At 44.1% G+C, this 25,139-nt stretch overlaps 1 protein-coding gene across 1 annotated transcript in view; it reads left to right on the top strand.

The window, feature by feature from the left end:
• Positions 1–14,660, top strand: part of PDZRN3 (PDZ domain containing ring finger 3) — a 276,873-nt gene extending 262,213 nt beyond the window's left edge. Inside the window, 5 exon segments of the mRNA XM_023727916.1 lie at positions 3,582–3,680; positions 5,137–5,199; positions 7,633–7,734; positions 10,149–10,265; positions 12,179–14,660. Coding sequence (XP_023583684.1) covers positions 3,582–3,680; positions 5,137–5,199; positions 7,633–7,734; positions 10,149–10,265; positions 12,179–13,720 — 1,923 coding nt within the window. The 3' untranslated portion in view covers positions 13,721–14,660.
• Positions 14,661–25,139: the final 10,479 nt, after the last annotated feature.

The following is a 25,139-nucleotide window of genomic DNA, read 5'->3' on the forward strand; positions in this document are numbered from 1 at the left end:
AAATCATATACTAAACTATTTTAGATATCAGACCAACTACATTTTGGTACTAGGCCAAGTAAATCTAATCAATCCCCTTTCTACACAGGAGACCTTCAGCTATCACATCCCTGATACATCATCTTTTTTCCTACTTGAATATCCCTACTTTCTTCCAAGACATGAATTCTAGACTTCACTTTCCTGGGCTTTCAAATGGAGCACTCAACTCTAGACGTGTCTTACAGAGCCATGCTTCTCAGACTCTCTGTGGTGCAAGACCACAAGGACTAGGTTGGTTTGCTTGTTTAAATTTCAATCTGTCATCGACCAGTACCTGGTTCTGCTGTGTATGGCTACATAGCTCACCACATGTGCATCTCACCCCTGGAGCTCAACACCTGAACTCATCTACATCTTGTTCAGTGAAACAGGTCCACTAATCATGCCCTTGATCATTGTGCCAATGTCCAACTGCTATAGAACTTTCTAAACACCTGCCTCAATTTCTGTATTTACCTCGTCATGACCATTAAGCACACTTTGAGTACCACTGGTATGAACCCGGTGGAACTATAATATCTTCTGTACTTTCTTAAGAGAGGTCTGCTTTGGGGACCAATCATTTAGAAAAAAGCTATAACTTGTGTTACCATTTTTCTTCCTCCTACCTTTGTAATTATATCTCTATCTGCTTTGGTTGCAAGTGTTCCTGTTCCAGCATGAACTGGCTCCCGCAGTGACAGCCCAGGGCTTTGTGGCTACATTTGGCTGCAGTTGTACAGGTGGACCTAAACAAATCATAATCAGATGTCATTGGCTCAGGCTAATCATGAGGATGAGCTCAAACAGAGAAAAGTCTTTGCTTTTACCCAAATTCAAATGAAATGTAACCTAAGAGAGATACTTGTGGGGGAATGTGTTTGAAGCATAGGAAGATAATTTGTGACTAGTATATTGGCAGTATGCAAATTGGTTATTCCAGAGTATTTGGAAAGTGTGTTTTTCATGGTTAAATATGACCCTTAATCTTGTGGTCCCTCTACACTTTGCTTAGTATATATCTCATAAAATGAGGGAAGAAATTTCCATTCAACTCAACTAAATTATTAGAAATTAATGGGTCTCATTTAATGAGAATTTGCCATATTGCTAGAGCTATAATTAGGAAGTCATTGAATTAATTAACATATCAATGTTGAGAAAATAAACTTCAGTTATCTTACTGAAGGGGCATGTGAAATATACCCGCTGTGCCACAAACAGTTTCTTGTGATTTCAGGCAAGGAGCCACTAAGAAAAAAAGTTGCTGTCAGGTAGATTCTGACTCATGGTGGCCCCATGTGTGTGTCAGAGTAGAAATGTGCTCCATAGGATTTTCAATGACTGTGATCTCTCGGAAGTAGATTGTGAGGCCTTTCTTCTGAGGCAACTCTGGGTGGATTTGAACCCTCAACCTTTCGGTTAGTAGCCATGTGCTTAATCATTTGTGCCACCCAGGGATGCTCAAGTAACTATAACTGCACATAATTATTATACTACCATTTACTATGTACTTTCTCTGGGCCAGGAACTGCGCCAAGAGCTGGGTGAGGAGCTACTAAACCAAAAACCAAACCCACTGCCGTCTGAGTCGATTCCAACTCATAGCGACCCTATAGGACAGAGACCCTATAGGACAGAGTAGAACTGCCGCATAGAGTTTCCAAGAGGCACCTGGTGCATTTTAACTGTTTAGCAGCCATAGCTCTTAACCACTATGCCCAGGCTTTCCCAGGAGCCACCAGATGACATTTATTTATGAAGAAGCAGATGCTTAGCTATAGTAACAAGCCCATGAACAAGCAGCTAGGAACGGGGAGAGCTGGGACCCGAACATAGGTCTGCCTTGTTCACAGAGTCCCAGCTCTTCACCACCACACATCAGCCAGAGAGATGACTGAAGAGAGTCAGCCGGACCATGGCAGTCCTCACATTCCCATGACTTTGCAACAACAGCGAAATTCCTCACACTGGCCTTGTTGTTGTTAGATGTTGTCAAGTCAGTTCTGACTCATACCTACCCTGTGTACAACAGAACAAAACACTGCCCGGTCCTACACCATCCTCACAGTCGTTACTATGCTTGAGGCTGTTGTTGCAGCCACTGTCAGTCGATCTTGTTGAAGGTGTTCCTCTTTTTTGCTGACCCTCTACTTTGCCAAGCATGATGTCCTTCTCCAGAGCCTGGCCCCTCCTGATAACACATCCAAAGTTTGTGAGACGAAGTCTAACCATCCTTGCTTCTAAGACACTGTACTTCTTCCAGGGCAGATTTGTTCGTTCTTCTAGCAGTCCATGGTATATTCAATATTTTTCGCCAGCACCATAATTCAAAGGCATCAATTCTTCTTTACTCCGGCCCCCACCGCGTGGCCACACTCAGCCCTGCCTCTCTTTCTTATGCACAGTTCTTTGGCCATACTGGCCTTTTGCCTGGTTCTGAAGCAGACCAGCCCATTCCCAACCTAGGGCCTCTGCGCTTGCTTTGATTCTTCCTGGAATGTGCCCATGGTGGTGGGTACCCTCACTTTCACAGGAGAGGTTCAGGAAGTATCTGCTATACAGATGCTTTGAGTTTCCCTCCAAAGACAGCAGCATCCTCACCACCTTTCAAGAGGGGCCTCAGGAGGGGCCTCTTGGATATGGTAGCCAGAGACGGTAGCATGAAGATTAGTCTCGGAGCCTCCTAAACCCTCCTGGTTGACGAGCAGATAACACTGCAAAAACCAGGCCACATGATCTGCCAGAGAACTCATCATCAGGTGGGCCCGTCAAGTAGACCTGCAGCTTACTGCTGCAACACCTGCGTATGTCATTGGCAACCTGCATGGAAAGGGTGACTGTGCCGACCAACACTTTCAGAGAGCCCCAGAACTTTCTCCCAGGGCTCCAACAATTTTCAACATTCTGCCTTCATGAAACGCACATTAATTGGCAAATACAGTGATGGTCCCTGTACTCATGGGTCTCTCATTTGGGCTTACTTTGCTTTTATCTTATTTAATTTGCAGTAATAGAGGCTGAAAGTAATTTCTCAACTGTAAATATCACAGCTGTTGTGGAAGCATTAATTGCATGCTATCACGTTTATTCTCCTTTCTTGGATCAGTTTATGTGTAATCTGTTTGCAAGTTCTATTACTGTGAATATTAAGGGAATGCAATGTGAAATAATCTAACCGAACATATTGGAAACATTTGTACTGAAATGGCTGGATGGTTTGGGTAGGGAAATATTCTTGTTTGTGGCAGGCATCGAAAGAATGCTTCTTAAAACGCCCTACCCCAGACGTCTGAGTGAAATATGGGTAATTTTTCTTTTGGGAGATCAATAAAATAACTATTTTCAAAATGACTTTATATTGACTGACAGGTCAGAAATGCCCCAGGCATTGATCCCGTGTCCATAATCACTTTTTTGTTTAGTAAGTTAACTGGCTCTACACAGTTGAATGCAGAGAAATCCAGTTCATCATTTAAACAAACTATTTTTAAAGCATATGACATCCTGTCCTCTGGTTGCTTGCTGAGTGTCATGGGGAATGCCCTTTCTTTGTCTAGGAGGTGGACCTGTACAGAGTCAACAGCCAGGACAAGCTGGGCCTCACAGTGTGCTACCGAACGGACGACGAAGACGACATTGGGATTTACATCAGTGAGGTATGCGTGCTAATTGTTTATAGCTATCATGTCAAGACCAAAAGGGTAATTTTTTTTTTTCATTTCATATGTTGTTGTGGTTATTAGCTGCCATTGAGTCATCTCCTGACTCATGGTGACCCCACGCACAATGGAAGGAAATGCTGCCTGGTCCTGCACCACCCACACAGTTGTCTGCAGATCAGCCCGTTGTGATCCATATGGTTTTCATTGGCTGATTTTCAGAAGTAGATCACCAGGCCTTTCTTCCTACTCCATCTAATGCGGTCGCTCTGCTGAAACCTGTTCAGCATCAGAGCAACACGCAAGCCTGCAGCGACAGATAGGTGGTGGCTGCGCCTGAGGTGCACTGGCTGGGAATCAAACCCATGTCTCCCTCATAGAAGGCAAGAATTCTACCATTGACCCACCACTGCCAAGGCTTTTATATGTTAACCAGCCTTAACTCTGGCTCATCAAGAAGTTTTTGGAAAGACACAACACATTTCTTTGTTCCTGTCGTCACACTCTGGGTTTACAGCTTTACCTGGGGGCTGAGTTCTAACGTCAGTACAGGCAGAATTACCCTGGAAAGCAGCAAATCAGCCATAAAATGGAGATGTTTCCATGGTTGTGTGTGTTTAACCCTGAGGGAACGGCCGATTCACATCTCCCATCTCACGTTCACTGAGTGGAATGGTGGATGGAATCACTTACACTTTCTAAAGTCTTTCTTTCTCTCTTTTTGGTCAAGTATTTACAGTTGAATTCACATGCAGCTTCAGAGTGCAGATGGAAGCTGTTTTGATCTTCATAGGGAAGACAACGCAAAACAACTTTCAGTATAGACACTTTACCATGCACCCTCACCCTTGCAAGCGCAGGATTTTGTCAAGAAAAGAACCTGTCTTTAAGAAACAAACCAGGAGATGTGTCTATGCAGCTTAATAATTACCCCATTGGGTGTACTTTGTCCACCAAGCTTAAGTTGATCCATCATTATTGTATTTTGGGGTGCCCCTTCCATACTCAGTCCCATTTGGCTCAATTATATTCTATTTTTAAAGTTATTTCCCAAAACTTAAGCATTTGGTATAAAATAAAGTATGGTTGATAGTCAACATAACGAAGGGCATCCTTTCACCTGCTCTGCATCATGGATTTGATTTTAATTACTGTGCAGGCAACAAAAGTCCACCATGCTTTTTCACGGCCCACAGGTTGGCAGGGCCTATCCACGCTGCTGTGTAACCCAGTTGCCATGCAGAGATCTAAGAACAGACCCTGAAAGGGACTGAGAAACAGATCAACCCACGTTTGTCTCTCTTGGCATGACACTAAGATTTGTTTATTTCTGTGCAAGGCAAAAACACCGCGATGCGCATGACTATTTGTTAAGATACAGCCTTTGGAAATTGCTGTTGTTTATTTCCACCTGTGTCTGGATGAGTGCTGAAATGTCCCCTGCGTGTTTCAGATCGACCCCAACAGCATTGCGGCCAAGGACGGGCGCATCCGAGAAGGAGACCGCATTATCCAGGTAGGTCTACAGCTGGGGTTTTCTTCGTGTGCCTGTCACCGAAGAACAAAGTGGTTCTGATAATAGCTTTCAGGCTGAAAAACGCAGAAGAGGATAAAGAGCAGGGATCACACACTCAGATGTGGAGCCAGGCCAGACAAGTTACAATGCTGAGTGACAAAAGCTCTGGAGTATAGGATGCAACAGTGAGTGGTGAGGACTGAGACCCACTGGAGAGTGTATGCCCCAGCTAAGGAGGGCGGCCGTCCCAGAGCCAGCTCACCTAATTTTCTTTAATTCTGTCTGAGCCCAAAACAACACATTAGTGGGCCAAATCACGCCAACTATTTGCAACTTGTGAACCAGAGTAATCTCTGAAGGATTAATTTTTTTGGTTTTGTTTTGTTTTGTGCTTTAGACGGTTTACAGAGCAAATTATTTTCTCATTAAAACAATTAACATACATTGTGTTATGACATTGGCTGCCAACCGCATGACATGTCAACACTCTCCCTTCTTGACCTTGAGTTCCCCATTACCAGCTTTCCTGTCCCCTCCTGCCTTCTTGTCCTTGCCCCTCGACTGGCGTCCACATTTAATCTTGTTTTATGGGCCTTTCTAATCTTTGGCTGAAGGGTGAACCTCAGGAGTGACTTCAGTGCTGAGTTAAAAGGGTATCAGGGAACCATACTCTTAGGGTTTCTCCAGTCTCTGTCAGACCACTAAGTCTGGTCTTTTTTTTTGTGAGTTTGTCTGGGACTCTCTATTGTGATCCCTGTCAGAGCAGTCAGTGGTGGTAGCCGGGCACCATCTAGCTGTGCTGGACTCAGTCTGGTGGAGGCTGTGGTAGTTGTGGTCCGTCAGCCCTTTGGACTAATCTTTCCTTCGTGTTTTTGATTTTCTTCATTCTCCCTTGCTCTAGACTTAGTGAGACCAGTGGAGTATTTTAATATCCCAGACACAGCTCACCAGCGTAGAATGTAGAACATTTTTGAAGGATTAATTTTAGACCAAGTGTTCAGTTTGGTCTTACCCTTAAACTGGGAGCATCTTTGGCAAATTTAGCAAAATTGATTAAGCAGCCTTTTAAATTAATGACTCAACATTTAAGCATTATAGGGAATCATTTCCAAGGGGAGTTTTTCTCAGCCACATCTTTTGAACTGCACAGAAGTTGAGATTCTGCCCTCTTTGGTTCAGTGTGTCCCTCGAGGCTTAGCTTTCTGCCTCTTCTCATTCATATCTCCTCATCGCAAATCCTCTATGTTTATTTTTTATTGTTACATACATCACCATGAATAATCTTCCTTCTTCTACTGCCTATTCCACTTTGCCAACCCTCAGCCAGAACCTTGCTGCTCAGGGTTCCTTCCTTGAGGAGTGACCCAGACCTTCCTTCCTGGAAGGTCTGAGTCGTCAGCAGTCCTGCCCATTTGTAGCTGCTTTAGTTTTCCATTGGAGCCCTGGTGGCATAGTGGTTAAGAACACGGCTGCTAATGCAGTTCGAATCCACCAGCCGTTCCTTGGAAACCCTATGGGGCAGTTGTACTCTGTCCTATAGGGTCACTGTAAGTCGAAATTGACTCGACGGCAGTGGGATATTTTCATTAACCTTTACTGTTGGGCATGGAGGTACTTATAGGCACCCCAGAGAACCCCTTGGGTTCCAGACAGAGTCTTTCTCACCTCCATTGTGTTGCAGGAAGCCCATTTCTCCTTGGTAATCGAGATCAGCCACTCCAGCCAGCCATGTCACCCCTTCTGCTCTCTGTTGGGTCAGTGACATAAGAAGCCAAAATGGCCAGGTGGAAGGCTCATCTTCCAACTCAGTGAGACCATTGCTCTGTTCCCTAGAGGAGGCATCCCCTGCTGGGACTAAGCCCTCCAGACCAGCCAAGCTCAGAGTTGCCAGGACAGGAAGCAAAACTCCTGCAAGGGGGTTATTAGGCAAAATAGTGAGGGAGTGACTCCCACTTGGTCCTTTGTTCTGCCTAAAGAAGTCAAAGTGCCACAGCAGAGACACAGAGGACCATTATAACTGCACTCCCGCTCTGCCCTCAATGTTCACATAAGATACATCACTTCCTTTTCTCCCATATTGTCTAAAAATACATGTCATAATGTGTGCGTAGATTCCCTTATACGCCTGCTCAGTGTGATGTCCAGTTACATTGCTTAGATGGTCCCTCTTCAAACACTATACCTTTTCTCAGTGATGTCTTCCAGAACCCCACCACTTCTGTCCACGTAACCATCAGCTCCTAGGCTAAACCCAAGGAGACTCGGTATCAGCAAGGCCTTTCCTCCCCAAGATCAGCATTCTTCATAAGCTACATGGAAGCTATATATTCCAGCTGTGAGTGGGTGATAGAAGCAATACAGAATGAGTGGTGTGATCTGATTATGCTATTGTCACCCCTACCCACCAACCCAACCCCCTCCCTTTTTTTAAAGATTAATGGGATAGAGGTACAAAACCGTGAAGAGGCCGTGGCTCTTCTAACAAGTGAAGAAAACAAGAACTTCTCCCTATTGATTGCAAGGACTGAACTCCAGGTGAGTCCAGTTCCTGCAGGTGAAGCTGTTTGTACTTCTAAAATCAAGTATGGTGGACATAGCCCAGTGTCCGTCAGCAGATGAATGGATAAACAAAATGTGGTACCTACATACAGTGGACTATTACTCAGCCATAAAGAGAAATGAAGTGCTGATACATGCTACAACATGGGTGAACTTGAAAACACTGTGTTGAATGAAATAAGCCAGACACAAAAGGGCAAATATTGTATAAGCCCACTTATAAGAAATATCTAGAATAAGCAAATGCAAAGAGACAAAAGTAGATCAGTGGTTACCGGGGGAAGAGGGAATGGGGAGTTACTGCTTGCGGGTATAGTGTTTCTGTTTGGAGTACTGAAAATAGGTAGTGGATATTTGCACAACATGGTGAATGAATGCCACTGAATTATACATTTAAAAAAGGTTAAAATGGCAAACTTTTTGTTATATACAAACTTTTTGTTATATATCTACTTTGCCACAATAAAAAGAAAAAAAATCAGAGACGTCCCCAGCTGTGCAAGACACTGCCTGAGTAATGGGCCTGAACCTGAAGGTGCTCCAGTCCCTGGAAAGTAACTTAACTTGCTCTGATTAGAATCCATTGTGATTAAACCACCTCGGGTGGTGCTGACATCACCCTGGCATTGACACCGCAGGCCTGGAAGGTTCACGGGCACAAAGATGGTCATGAAGGAAAAGGGAAGGAAATGTATAGGAGCAGAGAAGATAGCCAGGGGTTGTGGCCATGAAGATGTTTTCCTTCCCAAGGCCTGATACACTCTGAGGTGCCATCGTGGGGCTGTGGGGATCTTGGTCACAATAGCAGAGTGTGGGAAAACAGAATTGCTGTTTCACTAGTAAAAGAAACATGTTGTTAGGTGCCATCAAGTCAGTTCTGACTCATAGCCACTCTGTGTACAACAGAATGAAACACTGCCTGGTCCTGCGCCATCCTCAGTCGTTGCTATGTTTGAGCCCATTGTTGCAGCCACTGTGTCAGTCCATCTCGTTGAGGGTCTTCCTGTTTTTCGCTGACCCTCTACCTTACCAAGCATGACGTCCTGCTGGACTGGTCCCTCCTGGTAACATGTCCAAAGTACATGAGGTTAAGTCTCACCATCCTTGCTTCTAAGGAGCATTCTGGATGTACTTTCTTAAAAGACGGATTTGTTCTATTAAGTGCCAGGCTCTTTGCAGAGCGCTTCCCATACATTTTAGCCTCCCCAGGAGACTGAAGTTCCCAAAGGCTCACAAGTTACCCACAGAGATCCCACCAGTGGGTGATAGCGAGGGAGTCAGGCCAGGGAGTCAGGCCAGGTAGTGAGTCTGAGACCACTGTGCTGCAATAAGCCTTCCACAGAGGGAGTCCTGAACTCATACTGCTGGCACTTTTGATCCACTTAGAATGGCTCCAGTGAAGCATTTAAAATAGATCTCTTTAGGTATGAAGCCCAATTGAAAGGTAATCTAGGGATGGCAGTATACAAGGTGTCTGACTCAACAAAGATGGCAGAATCATGAATCTGAGCAATTATCTATTCTGGAGGTGAGCTAACTTTTTCTTAAAGGGCCAGATAAGAAATATTTTCGGCCATGCAGTCCTTGTTGCAACTATTCAGCCCTGCCATTGTAACGAAAGCAGCCCCAGATAATACGTAAGTGAATGGGCATGTCTGTGTTCCAGCAAAACTTATTAAAAAAACAGAAACAGGCAGCCAGCCAGATTTGGCTCATAGGCTGTAGTTTGCCAGCCCCTGAGCTAGTCTGCTCCTTTAGGGGCAAGGAAGATAAAACCAAACCCGTTGCTGTCGAGTTGATTCCGACTCATAGTGACCCTATAGGATAGAGTAGAACTGCCCCATAGGGTTTCTGAGGAGCTGCTGGTGGATTTGAACTGCCAACGTTTTGGTTAGCAGCCAAGCTCTTAACCACTGTGCCATGAGGGATCCAGGGAAGATTAGGGCCTGATAAAGTGCTAGACCTTGCCCAAGTCAAACAGTCAGTAGAGCTCGGTTTTTTGCCAGAAGGAAAACTTTCCACACGAAAAGTGCTTTCTCTTGGGACCTACCAAACCGGGGGCCAGCCAGCAGCTAGACGTAGCTGCCGCTCCTACACAGGTGGCCTCATTCACTGAAAGTAGTTGATATGGATAAAGGAGCTTCACCTGCAAAAAATATGACAGCCAGTAGAGACTCTCTGGCTTGGTTTAGGGCCAGGGGTCACTTTAATGTGAGGACAGAATCATTTGTTGACACAGAGCAAAACATCAGGTCAGATTGCATTTTGATGGCTCCTGGAGGGAGCCCTAGAAATATATTCCCCCTCAGCAATGTCCTGGCTTTAAAATATACTTAAAAAGAAGAGAGGAAACTGTTCTGAGGCATGTGTTGGCTGCTGTTTCCCCACAGCTGGACGAAGGCTGGCTGGACGATGACCGGAACGACTTTCTGGACGACCTGCACATGGACATGCTGGAGGAGCAGCACCACCAGGCCATGCAGTTCACAGGGAGTATGCTACAGCAGGTAACGCCGCCTCCTGGCCAGCCCCCTGAGCGTAGGAAAACCAGCCACCTCCATCTCCCTCCCTGCTGCTACCGACAGCCAGAGCCCAGTGCTTTTCTATTTGAGCATCAGTGACATTCCAGCTGATCCTCTTCCTGGCCGAGAGGGTGCTGCTCTGGCTTTTAAACACGGAGCAGTAATGCCAAGTGTAGCCAGCCTTCTGAAGCTTGGCTTGGAAAACACGTGCTAGTATTAACATAAAAAAAAAAAACCAGTTGCCGTCAAGTTGATTGCAACTCATGGTGACCGCGTGTGTTCCAGACAGGGCTTTGAATGGGTTCATTCTGGTTTGAACCCCTGCCGAGAATTTGCATTTCCACCCCAGATATACTAAGTCAGAATCTACATTTTTAACAAGATCCCCAGGTGATTCTTATGTAAACTTCCTGGGAATTTGGTAAAAATGCAAATTCTCAGCAGGGGTTTGAACCGGAACAAACCAGTTCAAAGCCCTGGTTCCAGAGTACAGTTGTGCTTCATAGGGTTTGCCTGGCTGTGACCTTTCAGAAGCAGATCACCAGGCCTTTCTTCGAAGGCAGTTCTGGGTGGGTTCAAACCGTCAACTTTTCAGTTAGTAGCAACTGCTTAACCACTATTTGTGCCACACGGGGCTCGATGCATTAATGTAGATCAGTGGCAATAAAGTCGTGTTTCTAGAGTAAAGCAATTCTCTCCATTTATTCTGAGGTGCTTAGAAACCAAACCCATTGCCATCGATTCGATTTCGACTCATAGCAACCCTACAGGACAGGGTAGAACTGCCCCCAGAGGGTTTCCAAGGAGCAGCTGGTGGACTCGAACCGCTGACCTCTTTGTTAGCAGCCGTAGCTCTTAATCACTGAGCAACCAGGGCTCCCTGAGCTGCTTAGACCCTTTTATCTCCCTACTACACCACTACCATCATCAGAGTCATAATAATCCATTTATTCAATCCTTATGAGCTAAACAAGGCCCCATGTGCTTCCTGCTTCCCACATACGGGTTTATTTAATACTTAAAATCATTCATGAGATAAGGCAACTATTGTCATCATTTTACTGATGAGAAAACTGAGGATGAAAACGAGGTTAAGGACTTGCCCAGATTAGAGAGAAACCAGTTGCCTTCAAGTCAACTATGACTCATAGTGACTTTGTGTCAAAGGTGACCCCATGTGTGTCAGAGTAGAACTGTGCTCCATAGGGTTTTCAATAGCTGATCTTTTGGAAGTACATATTGCTGTAAAAAAAATATAGCATAGCATGCTTACGAAAATACCTTGTTGGGGGAAGGCAAGGTTGCCAAAGAAACGTAGAAGGCGCTCTCTATTTGCATAAAAAATATAGATCACCAGGCCTTTCTTCTGAGGCACTTCTGGGTAGATTTGAAGCACCAGCCTTTCAGTTAGGAGCTAAGCACTTAAATGTTAAAAGTTGTTATTAGCTGCCATCAGCTACAACTCATGGCGACCTTCTGCATAACAGAACAAAACATTGCTCGATCCTGTTAGAAGTACATCTGGATAATTCCTAGGCCCTTATCTTAGGTCCCTGAGTGGTGCGAACGGTTTGTGCTCAACTACTAAAAGATTGGCAGTTTGAACCCACCCAGCAGCACTGTGGAAGAAAGGCCTGGCAGTCTGCTTCTGTAAAGATCGTAGCCAAGAAAACCCTATGAAGCAGCCCTACTCTGAAACAAATGGGGTGCCATGAGTTGGAACTGACTTCAAGGTAACAGGTTTGCTTTTGGTTTTGTCCTGTACCCAATACTGTATGCTGACCCTCAGCCTTGACAATGTAGGGCCTGCCCTATCTAGAAACACCTGTCCTTCAATGAGAGAAAAGTTGTATAACTGCTCCTCTGAGCATTTGTTATTGTCGTTTTCTGTTATGCAGAAAAAGCATGAGGAAGATGGTGGAACCACAGACACGGCCACCATTTTGTCCAACCAGCACGAGAAGGACAGCGGTGTGGGACGCACGGACGAAAGCACCCGCAATGATGAAAGCTCAGAGCAGGAGAACAATGGAGACGACCCCACGGCGTCCTCCAACCCGCTGTCGGGGCAGAGCAAGCTGACCTGCAGCCAGGACACTCTGGGCAGTGGTGACCTACCCTTCAGCAACGAGTCCTTCATCTCGGCCGACTGCACCGACGCCGACTACCTGGGCATCCCGGTGGACGAGTGTGAGCGCTTCCGGGAGCTCCTGGAGCTCAAGTGCCAGGTGAAGAGCGCCAGTCCCTACAGCCTGTACTACCCCAGCAGCCCCCTGGATGCGAGCAAGAGCGACCCCGAGAGCGTGGACAAGGAGCTGGAGCTGCTCAACGAGGAGCTGCGCAACATCGAGCTGGAGTGTCTCAGCATCGTGCGCGCCCACAAGATGGAGCAGTACCGCGAGTCCTGGATGCTGCACAACAGCTGCTTCCGAAACTACACCAGCATCGATGTCCGCAGACACAAGCTCTCTGACATCACCGAGCTCCCGGAGAAATCCGATAAAGATAGCTCGAGCGCCTACAACACTGGGGAGAGCTGCCGGAGCACCCCACTCACCTTGGAAATCTCCCCCGACAACTCCTTGAAGAGAGCCACGGAGGGCATCAGCAGTCAGGGCAGCGACGGGGCGGCAGGTACCACAGAAGCATACGGGGCATCCCCAAAGAATCTGCTCTCCATCACCGAAGATCCGGAAGTCGGCAGCCCTAACTATAGCCCTCCTAAAGAGCTGGACCTCAGCCAGCCCCTGGAGAGCAAAGAGAGGAAACCCAGCGACGGGAGCCCCACCCCCAGTCAGAAGCTGGGTGGCTCCTACCTGTCCCCCTACCACCATTCTCCGTACAAGCATGCCCACATCCCGGCCCACGCCCAGCACTACCAGAGTTACATGCAGCTGATCCAGCAGAAGTCGGCGGTTGAGTACGCGCAAAGCCAGATGAGTCTGGTGAGCATGTGCAAGGACCTGAACTCCGCCAGCCAGTCAGAGCCGAGGATGGAGTGGAAGGTAAAGATCCGGAGTGATGGCACGCGCTATATCACCAAGAGGCCCGTGAGGGATCGCCTGCTGAGGGAGCGCGCCCTCAAGATCCGGGAGGAGCGCAGCGGCATGACCACGGATGACGACGCCATCAGCGAGATGAAGATGGGGCGCTACTGGAGCAAAGAGGAGCGGAAGCAGCACCTGGTGAAAGCCAAGGAGCAGCGGCGGAGGCGTGAGTTCATGATGCAGAGCAGGTTAGATTGTCTGAGAGAGCAGCAGGGGGCCGACGACAAGAAGGAGATGAACATCATTGAACTGAGCCACAAAAAGATGATGAAGAAGAGGAATAAAAAGATATTTGACAACTGGATGACAATCCAAGAACTCCTAACCCACGGCACAAAGTCTCCAGATGGCACTAGAGTATACAATTCCTTCTTATCCGTGACTACTGTATAATTACCACTTCTGCATTATGTACATAAAGAACACTACCATTGGGGTAGAGATTCCTGCCTCGTTCAATGCGGCAACTTTTTGTATATAAGCTAAATACAGTCGCCGTGTTCATAGTCAAAAGTTGTGAACGCTACAACTCTGGGTGACATAGCTCTATTTTAACTGGAGGAAAACTACCCTTACTATCTTGGAAGGCAATATTAACAAACGAGCTTTTTTTCAGATAGCAATTGTACTTTTTTACTTGTTATCTTTTACATAAAGTGTTTAAATTTCAAAAAAAAAAAAACCTTTTATTAAGCATACTTTCACAAAATAATTTGTTGAAACTATATTCATATAAAAAAGTTAAACGTGCTTTTTTTCCTGCCTAAAACACAGATACTACTGCCAATATGTATTTTTAATGGAACCCTATTTTATAATGTTGCTTTGCTGAGTGTGTTTCATATGAGTGGCCATTAATATATTATTTAGGTCAAGGTTTCGACTCAAACCACCAGACTCTTTGGCTAATGATTTAATACACATAACCAAACCAGCAGTGTTTTTAGTGTGGAGATGATATACATTTAAGCATATTTCTGATTAAAGTTCTGAAGAAAGTGTAAAGGTTTTAACTGAAAGCAAAATACCGTGCAGCTTTACAGAAGATTAAAGCATGTTTGCAAATATTGCAACCCGTTGGAAGAATTTGCATGTACAGGAAGGTTGTGGATGGAGACAGACAGTTTGTGGAATTTTAAGTGCTCTTTGTAGTAAACCTTTGTAGATGATTTGAAGGTACAGACTTTGACAAGCAAGTTCACAAAATCATGATTAGTTACAAACATTAAGTAAAATGAAGTTAAAATAAATTATTATTTTCTATTTGATATGTTTTGAAGTGATTCCTCATTTTGCAGTGGTGCCTATAAAATAAAAGCCTTTTGCAGTGTTTTTTTTTTTTTTCCTTGGTTGTATTACCTGCTACCTTGGGGGGATTTGAGTCAGACCATCTGACACCTTGATTCTGCCCAATGACAAATGTAAAACTAAGGTCTATCAGCAAAGAAGAAGAAAGCAAATTCACCATATAATCCTGCATTCTGTCTGCTTTAGAGAAAGCCCCAACCTGGTCCAATATCTATAAACAAGAATAGCTATGAGCAGGTTTGCCAGGGTTATGTTTTCAATGAAATCTCTGGTTTATTGCAACCATTACTGTCAGTGGTAACTAAACTGTCAGTGGCTGGGCCCAAGTTTTCATTTCTAAGCTGCATCTGAGAATCAGATGATATTTTCATAGAGTAACAGGGGTCACCAGAGTGGGCACGCTTTAAAACTGATACCCAGAGGCAGATTACCCAGTAAGCAAGGTATGCACGGGTTTACGTGTGCTTACTTTCTAATCTGTAGTGCAGTTTCATCTGTTTTCACCATGTAAAAGATGATATGGTGAAACTCCTGTAAAATTGTGCACTACAGATGATAAGTAAGTAAACACAAGTAAGCCCGTGTGTGCCTTGCTTATTGGGTAATCAGTCCCTGTTGATCTCTTTCAGACTACAGCAATTCCCAGGACCCTAAATAATGTATTTGCAGCAAACTGCTCCCTGATTATAATGTTTAAACCAATTTCAGCTGTAATAACCTACTATAAAAAAAATGAGGGGGGGGTTAATAAGGGTGTTATGTTCATTTGTCATGATGCCAGATAATCTGGCTTACTCACTGACCTGATGGAAATTTTTATTGAAATGACCAGGTGTTTAGGCATCTCAGTCATAGATTCCTCCCACAGAGCAGTTCTACCCCCAAAAACCTCCTTTGGGGCCAGAATCTTGAGACTAATTAGTCGTCACACTGGCAAGAGAACAACTTACTGAAAATAACACACTGAAATCCTTATTCCTTATTATTAAGATGTCTGTTCATTACCTCTTCCAGAACCAGGCTTTGCTAAGATAATTATGTCTGCTACATTATTCTCATCAACCCTCCAAAGTGAGGTTTTTTTGCAAAAGGTGTACTATTAGAGACATGGTTTTCCAATACCCTCCAAGTTCAACTTTCAACAGAATTGGGTCCCTGGCTCCCAGGAGAAACTTACCATGTCCAGCACTCTGACCTCATACCCTGTCTTCCCTGTAATGCTTCACAGAGAACAGACCCCGGTGAGAAGAATTATAAACTGCTGAGAGACATACATAACCATAAGGGTTTCTTTGGTGAGATCGCTTTCCTACCCGTGCACGTTCTCATTAAAGGCCAGAGGGGGACATGTGGCCCCAAGAACGAAGAGCTCTAACCCACTCATGTAACATCAGAGTCAACCAGGGGTGCGTCTAATCTGGGCTCCTGAGTGCCTTTTGGACCTGGAGGCCAGCCCGTGCCACTTACAAAAGAGTACCCAAAACCAAACCCGCTGCCATTGAGTCACTTCCAACTCATGGCAACCCCGTGTGTGTCAAAGTAGAACTGTGCTCCACAGGGTTTTCAATGACTGATTTTTCAGCAGTAGACCACCAGGCCTTTCTTCCAAGGTACCACTGGGTGGGTTTGAATCACCAACCTTTCATTAGTAGTCGAGCAGTTAACAGTTTGTGGCACACAGGGACTCCTGTGAAAGAGTAGGGGAAATAAAAACTAACACACATTCAGAGCCTTCTATTCCCACTTATTTTGAAAATCGTTTTTCATTTAGATACACATGGTCATAATTTGCAATGCAACATGAGGTTTCACAAATCTAATTTAACAAATCAATCCCTAAAAGTAGTTTGAGAGATCTTAAAAACCATCACTTTACCAATGAGCAGGCAACTCAGGAGGCAAAGAAATGCAGCTTATTAATAACCAAACTGAGATTTTAATTCAGAACCCAACACCTGGTCCTATTTTCGCCATATACTCCGGGGAGAGAGGGAGCCCTCATGTGCACAGTTGGGTGCATGCAACTCTGCACCCCCAACCAAGAACTAAACATTCCCCAGTGGATGCCCTGGAGGGAGCAAAAGCCATGAGGCATGAACCTGCCATTTCCTCAGTGAGTCTATAAGCTCTGAGAGCCTTATGGTGGAAGCGTTTCCTAGCCAGTGGTCGAGTTGACGGATTTTCCTGGATAATGGTGACAAGAGACAATTTACACCCTCTATACTGACTGACGTAAAACCCTAACTCTCATGAAAACAAAGTCCACTGGAACCAACAGGCCTGTCTACCACCCCTGCTTCTTCAACTTTTTTAATTTTCTGAGCCCATTTAAAAATCTGATGGAAGTTCTGAGTTTCCTTCTGCAGAAAAATGTACTCAAAAATAACACATAAACAAGTTGCATATAATTTCAGGGACTTTAGCTGTCCTCAAAGTCCTTTCAAGGATTTCCACTAAAGGTAAAAAACCACAAGTTTAGACCAACTAAATTTGATAGCTCTGTTCATTTTTCAAACTTCTTTTTTGAATTTGCTTCTTATCCCTCCCGTTGCCCTCAAGTCGATTCCGACATAGCGACCCTATAGGACAGAGTAGAACTGCCCCATAGGGTTTCCAAGGAGCAGCTGGTGGATTCAAACTGCCAACCTTTTGGTTAGCAGCGAGCTCTTAACCACTGCGCAACCAGGGTTCCTTGCTTCTTATAATACTATGTTATTTGAATGCCCACTTTTTATATCAAAGGATACGTTTTTTCTCACTAGAACCATATTCTTCAAGGCAACTAAAATCCAACAAACCACTAGCACCTATACTTCCTAGGCATTGCACGAAGGGTTGTTTGCCTGACAAATAAATTTCGCAACTGTGAGTGCAGATTCCTGATTCTCCAAAGCAGCCAGCCCGTTGGCGCCATGTAACGGCAGCTGGATGGCTGGAGTTTATAAACTCTTTCCAAAATACAAAGGGAAGGAAATGAGAATTTAATGACTATCTAGAGCTATGTAGCCCACTACAGTAGCCAGTAGCCATATGGGCGATTAAAACTGTAAAAATGTGGTTAATCCAAACTGCAGTGTGCTGGTAGTGTAAAACACGCTATTTCAAAGACTTGGTATTTTTTTTTAAACAAGGTACACTAGCTCATTAATTATGTTATGCATGTTGAAATGCTATTTTGCATGTATGAGGTTAAATAAAATATATATAATCAATCTCATCTTTTCACTTTTTAATGTGGCTACTAGAAAATGTGGAAATGTATGTGGCTCGCATTATTTTTCTATTGGATGGTGCTGATAATGATGACTATCAGGCATTTATGTGCTAAACACTCCACTTCCTCATCTCAGGAAACCCTGCGAGGCAGATGGCATTATCAACAATTTAGACTCAGATTAAGAACCCTGCCCAGATGAGTACAAACATGGAGTTTGAATTCACATTTGCCTGATGCCAAACCCTTTAACTCTCATTACTCGCTTCCACCTGCTTCTCAAGGAGTAATTCAAAGTATGTTTAAGTTCTGTTAATATTTGTAACATAGTCATGATTACAATAAAAGAAGTCGCCTCAGTGTGAGAGGTATTCAACTCTGTTCCCTTTGAGTTTTAAAGTACAGAAATATTCTAACTCTGGGTGGCAAGAACGCAAGAGGATGTCTAAAAATATCAAAATGCTAGACACAGATTAAGCTTTTCATCTTTTAAATGCAAATGAGATCCCAAATAGCAAGAATCATAAATATGATGAGGTAGGACTACACACGGCCTAGGGAATACTAGCTGGAGAACGAATTAGGATTATAAACTAAAGTATGAACATTAACCAAATAATTATCTTACTTAAGGAGTAGGTCAGAAGTAGGTTGCAGGTTACTTGTTAGCAAAATGGCCGAAAAGCAAGAAAACAAACGCAATTCCGCCATAAGCAACTGCAAATCCTGCTTTTTATTTCTGTTTCCCAATTGTTTTCAGTATTTTAAGAGTTCTGTGGCGCATCCACTAATTAAAAAGAAATCACTAAAACCGAGATAAAATGCAAGAATTCTCCTGGCAAACGCTGTAGTCTTCAATTTTGATTAAATGTGAATTCCCTGAAGCAGTTACAAAACCAAGTGTGGTTGTTTGGGTTTCATTTACACAGGTTTTCCTCCTTAAATGCTCCATTTTTCTTTAGCTTCCAGTTGCAACTAATCCTGACAGGGCAGAGTCCATGGGGGCAGGTGATTTGCCTGGAATGTGGTTTTGCCTTTCAATGGCAGAGCCCTGACCTCAGTGCACTCAGCATCTTTTTAAAATGAAAAATGGGGACTTAATGACCCTTGCTTTAATGGGGCTATTCCAAAGTTCAACTTGCTTAGCCAATTTAGTGAATCTTGCCCAAATCCTCAAAAGCCAAGAGAAACTCCCTAGACCTCATCGGAGTCGCTCAAAAATATATTAGGATTAAGCTGAATTGTGTGTTTAATTTTCCTCCCTAGCTGCCATACTAGACGTTATGGTTTGATTTAGCAGTGCCAGCTCTGAGCAATCACGATGGCCTTTTGTGCTCAAGGAGCTATGTCAGAGCCAGCACAGACTCATTCCGCCAGGATTTATTACGTCCACGCAGGTTTCAGGGCAATGGTGGGTTCTCGTGCTTACAGTCAAGTGGGAAAGAAAATAGTCATCTAGTCATCACAGGAATCCTTACAACATGTCAGCAAGGTTGGGATGGGGGTGGTGGGGGGAAGAGTTTCAGGGACTTTGGATACCCTCAGGAAACCCTCGTGGCTTAGACGTTAAGTGCTATGGCTGCTAACCAAAAAGGTCAGCAGTTTGAATGCACCAGGTGCTCCTTGGAAACTCTGGGGCAGTTCCACCCTGTCCTATAGGGTTGCTATAAGTCGGAATTCACTCTATGGTAACGGGTTTGGTTTTGTTTAAATACCCTCAAAGTCCGTTCAAGGACTCCCTCTAGAGGTGCAAGAAGCCTAAATTGGATAGCTCTGAGCATTTTTCAAACTTTTTTTTTTATTTGCTTCTCGCAGCACTATTTTATGTGAATGACCACTTTTGATATGAAGGGATGCATTTTCTTTTTTTTGTTAGACCCATATTCTTTAAGGCAACTAAAAACTCTACAAACCACTATAGCGCCTACCCTCTCCTAGGAATTGCCACAGATGTTCAGAGAGGGTCTACTCAAAAAAGTTACTGTCAAGCTGAAAACCAAATGATGAATGTGAGTTAACTAGGCAAAGACAGTGGTGATATGCCCAGCAGAGGAACCAGCATGTGCAAAGGTCCTGAGGTTGGGGAGGCATGGCTTATTTGAACATTAAAAAAAAGTGTGACTTGAGCTCAGAGGAGCCCTGGTGGCACAGTGGTTAAGAGCTTGGCTGCTAAACAAAAAGGTCAGCAGTTTGAATCCACCAGCCACTCATTAGAAACCCTATGAGGCAGTTCTACTCTGTCCTATAGTGTTGCTATGAGTCAGAATTGACTTGTCTGCAACGGGTTTGTTTTGGTTTGAGCTCAGAAAGCACTGGAAGAGAGAATGTCATGTCATAAGATTGGAGAAGTAGTAGCAAGGAGTCAAACTATTTGACCATACATGTCCATTAAACATGTCCAACATTTACTGAGCACCTAAATGTGCCAGATACTATGCTAAATGCTCTACATATGTTAACTTGCTTAACTTAAATAGCCCTATGAGGTAGGTAGGATTATTTTCTCGATTTTGCAAATAAGGAAATAAAGGAGGCTTTGAGGTTTAAAGCACTCCGCTGCTAACCAAAAGGTTGATGGTTCGAACCCACCAGCCGCTCTGCGGGAGAAAGATGTGGCAGTCTGCTTCTATAAAGATTACAGCCTTGGAAACCCTACGGGGCAGTTCTACTCTGTCCTACACGGTTGCCATGGGTCAGAATGGACTCGACAGCAACAGGTTACTGCTGTACAGGAAGCAGCACCTCCATGTCAAAGGCTTATGGATTTTTCACCCTGGGAGAGGCTTATAAAATTTCCACAGGTACCTAATGCCTGGATATCTTAGTTATCTAGCACTGCTGTAACAGAAATACCACAAGTGGATGGCTTTAACCAACAGAAATTTATTTTCTCACAGTCTAGGAGGCTAGAAGTCTGAATTCAGGGCACGAGCGGCACAAGAAGGCTTTCTCTTTCTGTCGGCTCCGGGGGAAGGTCCTTGTCATCAATCTTCCCCTGGTGTAGAAGCCTCTCAGGCGCAGGGACCCCAGGTCCAAAGGATGCGCCCCACTGCTAGTTCTTGCTTGGTGGTAATGAAGACTCCCTTTTCTCTGCTCACTTTTCTCTTTTCTATCTCAAAAGAGACTGACTCGATACAACCTAATCCTGTAGATTGAGTCCTGCCTCATTAACACAACTGTCTCTAATCCTGCCTCATTAACATCATGGAGGCAAGATTTACAACACACAGGAAAATCACATCAGATCACAAAATGGTGGACAACAACACATACTGGGAATCATGGCCTAGCCAAATTGACATATATTTTTAGGGGACACAATTCAACCCATAACATTGAATCCAAAACCTATGTTTAGCATTTGGTGCCATACCTTTTTCCAGCTCAGGGTGAAATCTATTTATAACCACATTGCTTCCCATCTCTATTCCACTTTGGATGAGAAAACTTCACAGGCTTGGTCAACTCACTTCTACAGTCATCAGATTGACCACTGGATTGGACACACTCTCCAATCTGGGCTCTACCGTCCCATCACCCACCACCACACACACATTAGAAGCTTAGTAAGAGGGTTCCTCCTCCCTTCCATACCATCTACAGCCCTTTCTACCACTTCTTCCTACCACCCCAGAGGAGTACCTGATCTGATGAGGCTGGTGCCATAGAATGCATAATGAAGAAGGTTATTTAAGTAGTTTCCGGGCCACTACACAGTTTCTCTGATTACCCTCTCCTCTGAAACATCTCTCCTGCATCGTCCCCTGCTGCATACACTAATGTGGGTGACTCCATACAGAAGGAGAAGGTTTTCCAAACCCTGCTGCCACCCAATCAGATCTTCCTTTCATAAATGATCTCCAAAGGATCGTAAGCAGAGGGCACAAGTCTCCAAAGGTACTAAACAGAAAGGTTTTCAATGCTGATGAACTGGAAGCACAGTTAGCACAGAGGAATTAAAAAAATTCCTAATTAACTATAGTTTAAGCTTTCCCATTTCCTGAGAAGCAGGGGGTTTAAGACACAAAATGTGGGTTTTGCAACTGTCTAACAGTTACAGAGAATGACCGAACAAATGAAACTCACCAGTTTGATTTTAGAGCAGTCTTATGGACGAAGGGTACTGGGTTCTGATGGAAAAGTGAGTTTCTAAGGACCACCTTCACTAGGTCACTATGTGCCTTTAGAAGTTGCTAGTCTAAACCGGGCCTTGTGGCCAATATTTATGAGGCTTTGTTACCTTAATAACATGGACATGCCCACTCACTGGATTCTGAGCCACCGATGTTTTAAGTGGTACCTTTTTGGGGAAGACTCATATTTGACCAATTTTTTAAAGAGAATTTTATATCTTCTGGCTCTTTTTAGCCTAGTCTTTACAGAAATGAGGCCTATTTATATTTTGCCCATCAACCCTCCTGCTCTTTCCCCCTCCTACCCAGGGTTACTTCTTTAATTTCTACCCAAGGTAGTGTGATCATTTTCCCCTGCAGACAGTAAGTACAATGTATAAACCAGACTCAGTCTATTCCTTCATTCAGCATCAGGCATAATCCCAAAAGAAGTATAAATATTAGTAGATAGTTTTGTACTTAGAAACAAGGTCAAATCTTGAAGGTGTTTCTTAAAACCCATAACGGCTCAATGAATAGTTAACCTTTATGAAGAGAAGAATCCCTGGATGGTGCAAACAGTTAACGTGCTCAGCTGCTAATGGAAAGGTTGGCAGTTCAAGTCCACCCAGATGCGCCTCAGAAGAAAGGCCTAGCCATCTGCTTTTGAAAAATCAGGCATTGAAGATTCTATGGAGCAAGCATACTCCTACTCTGACACACACACAGAGTCGCCATAAGTCAGAATCAACTCAGTAACAAAACTGGTTTTTATATGAAAAGACCTGGAAGCACAACAGCTCACTATCAAATTTAATTAGCACGTACAAGGTCTGGCCACACAGTGAGCCAGGAGCTCTATCTCTCAAACTAATGCTTTGGGAGATGTCAGCAGTTGGAGCCCCAACACAATCAGCCAACAATTCATGTTTTGCCAAAATACTTTGTTATTTATTTTTGACACAGAGACCCCTTTAAGACTCCAGAGAAAGCTATAGACTTTCTCTGCAAAAAATTAATTATAAACATTTTATTAATTATAAAAAAAAGTTACACGTAATCCAGGGCATGGGCAGCACCAATGTCCTGTCTTAAGCAAAGACATGGTAAATGTTGACTTAATCTCCTAGTCCAGAAAACCTCATGGCTTCCGATTCTCAAACCAAATTCCCTTTGGCTTCTTGGGAGCATAGATTATCTGGAGCATTACTGAGAGCTATGGACACTCACCCAAAAGAAGAACATATATGCCACATTTTACCTACAATTCCAGGGGGTTCACAGACTGCTCCAAAGCTCTCCCAGGCGCCAGACTGGGTCCGATCTGAGGTAGAACAGATCCAAGGCAAAATGAGGTGACTGCCCCTTCATCTGTACGTGAATGCTTTTCTTAATTTGGGTGTCCTTGAAATTATACCCGCGTCTCCTGGGTCTGGAGACTACTTAGGGCATGGACCAATCCCACCTTGGTATCTCTTGGCGGAATCATCAATTGCAAATGGTGCCGACTAATAACAAAGAGTTTAGAAAAATCCTTTATATGCCCAAAAGTGAGTTACAAAGACACTTTCAACTCTGCTAGAGCTGGTAGGGACTAGGGGTCTGTCCCAGGAATGAAGCATAGATGACTGACTTGCATCTTGATGCCCTCATGGGGAGATTTTATAGCACAGAGTTCTCTGTGTTAACACTAACATAAAAGACCAAGACAATGAAGATAGCTTTAACCTATCATAATTGGACCTCACTACCCAATTATGATGTCTTTCTAGAAACAAAAATTGCCTAGATGCCACAGGTTCTCTCTCTGATTACAAAATCTTCCTTTTGACCTCCATCCCACACACATGAACATATACCATGTATAGTCTCTCGCTCGCTCCCTCCCTCCGCCACTCCCCCTCTTTCTCATTCGCCTGCTCTGTAATCTTACCCTCTTGTGGCAAAAAGCATTTTTTGTGCTTCAGTAATCTGACTGAACACTTGAGATTGTCCCTGGGGATAAGAAGCTGTTGTGAGTAGAGCTGTGCCTCCAAAAAGATATGTTGAAGTCCTAACCCCTGGTACCTGCAAAGGTGACCTTATTTGGAAATAAGGTCTTTGCGGATGTAATCAAGTTAAAATGAGGTCATACTGGATTAGGGTGGGTCCTAAATCCAACGACTGGTGTCCTCATAAAGAGAAAGAGATTCAGAGACACAGAAACACATTAGAAGAACGCCAGACATTAGAGTGATGTGTCCTTAAGCCAAGGATTGCTGGCAACCACCAGAAGCTAGGGGAAAGGCACGGAACACATTCTCCCTCAGCACCTCCAGAAAAAAACAATCCTGCTGACACCTTGAATTTGGACATCCAGCCTCCAGAACTGTGAGAGTATCATTTTTTAATGTTTTAAGCCACCCACCAAGTCTGTGGTACTTTGTTACCTCAGCTACAGGAAACCAGTATACTAACCTGAGTTCTGCCTGTCCCCTGGCTAAGGCTTCTCACAGAAAACGGAAGTGGCTGAATTAGGAAGAGCATACATACGGAGAAGTAGAAGGAGAAGAGTCTCCTTGTTGCTTGTCTGCTTTCCTGCTTCTCTCTCTTTAAGTATTCATGGTGCGTGTACTGTGTGCTAGGTCCTCGGCTAGGTACCAGGGATACAACGGGAACAAGGTAGAGATTCCCCTACCTTGCTTCAAAGAGAACCCATTCTGGTGTGGAGGCAGATCAACAAAGAAAAAAAAAATTTTTTTAATATTGCAAATCATGATAAGGAAACGAGCATAGGACTGAGAGGAGGAGCATTAGCAGTGAGGCCAGTGCCTCTCAAGGTGGGGTTCCTAGACCCGCAGCACCAGGGATCTTGAGAGAAAAGCAAATTCTTGGGTCCCACCCCAGACCTACTGATTCAGACACTCACGGAGGGGCCTAGCTATCTGTTTTACCAAGGCTTCCAGATGACTGGTATATACGCTGAAGTTTGAGAAACAGCACAGAGGCAGGAGTTTTTAAGGTGTTTTTTTTTTTTTTTTTTTTTTAATCACTGTACCCTTCTAGTGCTTAGAATAGTTCCTGGGTGTAGAAAGTACTTTATAAATACATGTCAAATAAGATAACAATTGGGATAGGTTAGGTACTTTAAGTTGGGCTATAAGAGAAGACCTGTCTAAATATTTACGTTGGTACCTAA

This window comes from Trichechus manatus, unplaced genomic scaffold, assembly GCF_000243295.1.
Source record: "Trichechus manatus latirostris isolate Lorelei unplaced genomic scaffold, TriManLat1.0 scaffold00020, whole genome shotgun sequence".
Lineage (NCBI taxonomy): Eukaryota > Metazoa > Chordata > Mammalia > Sirenia > Trichechidae > Trichechus > Trichechus manatus.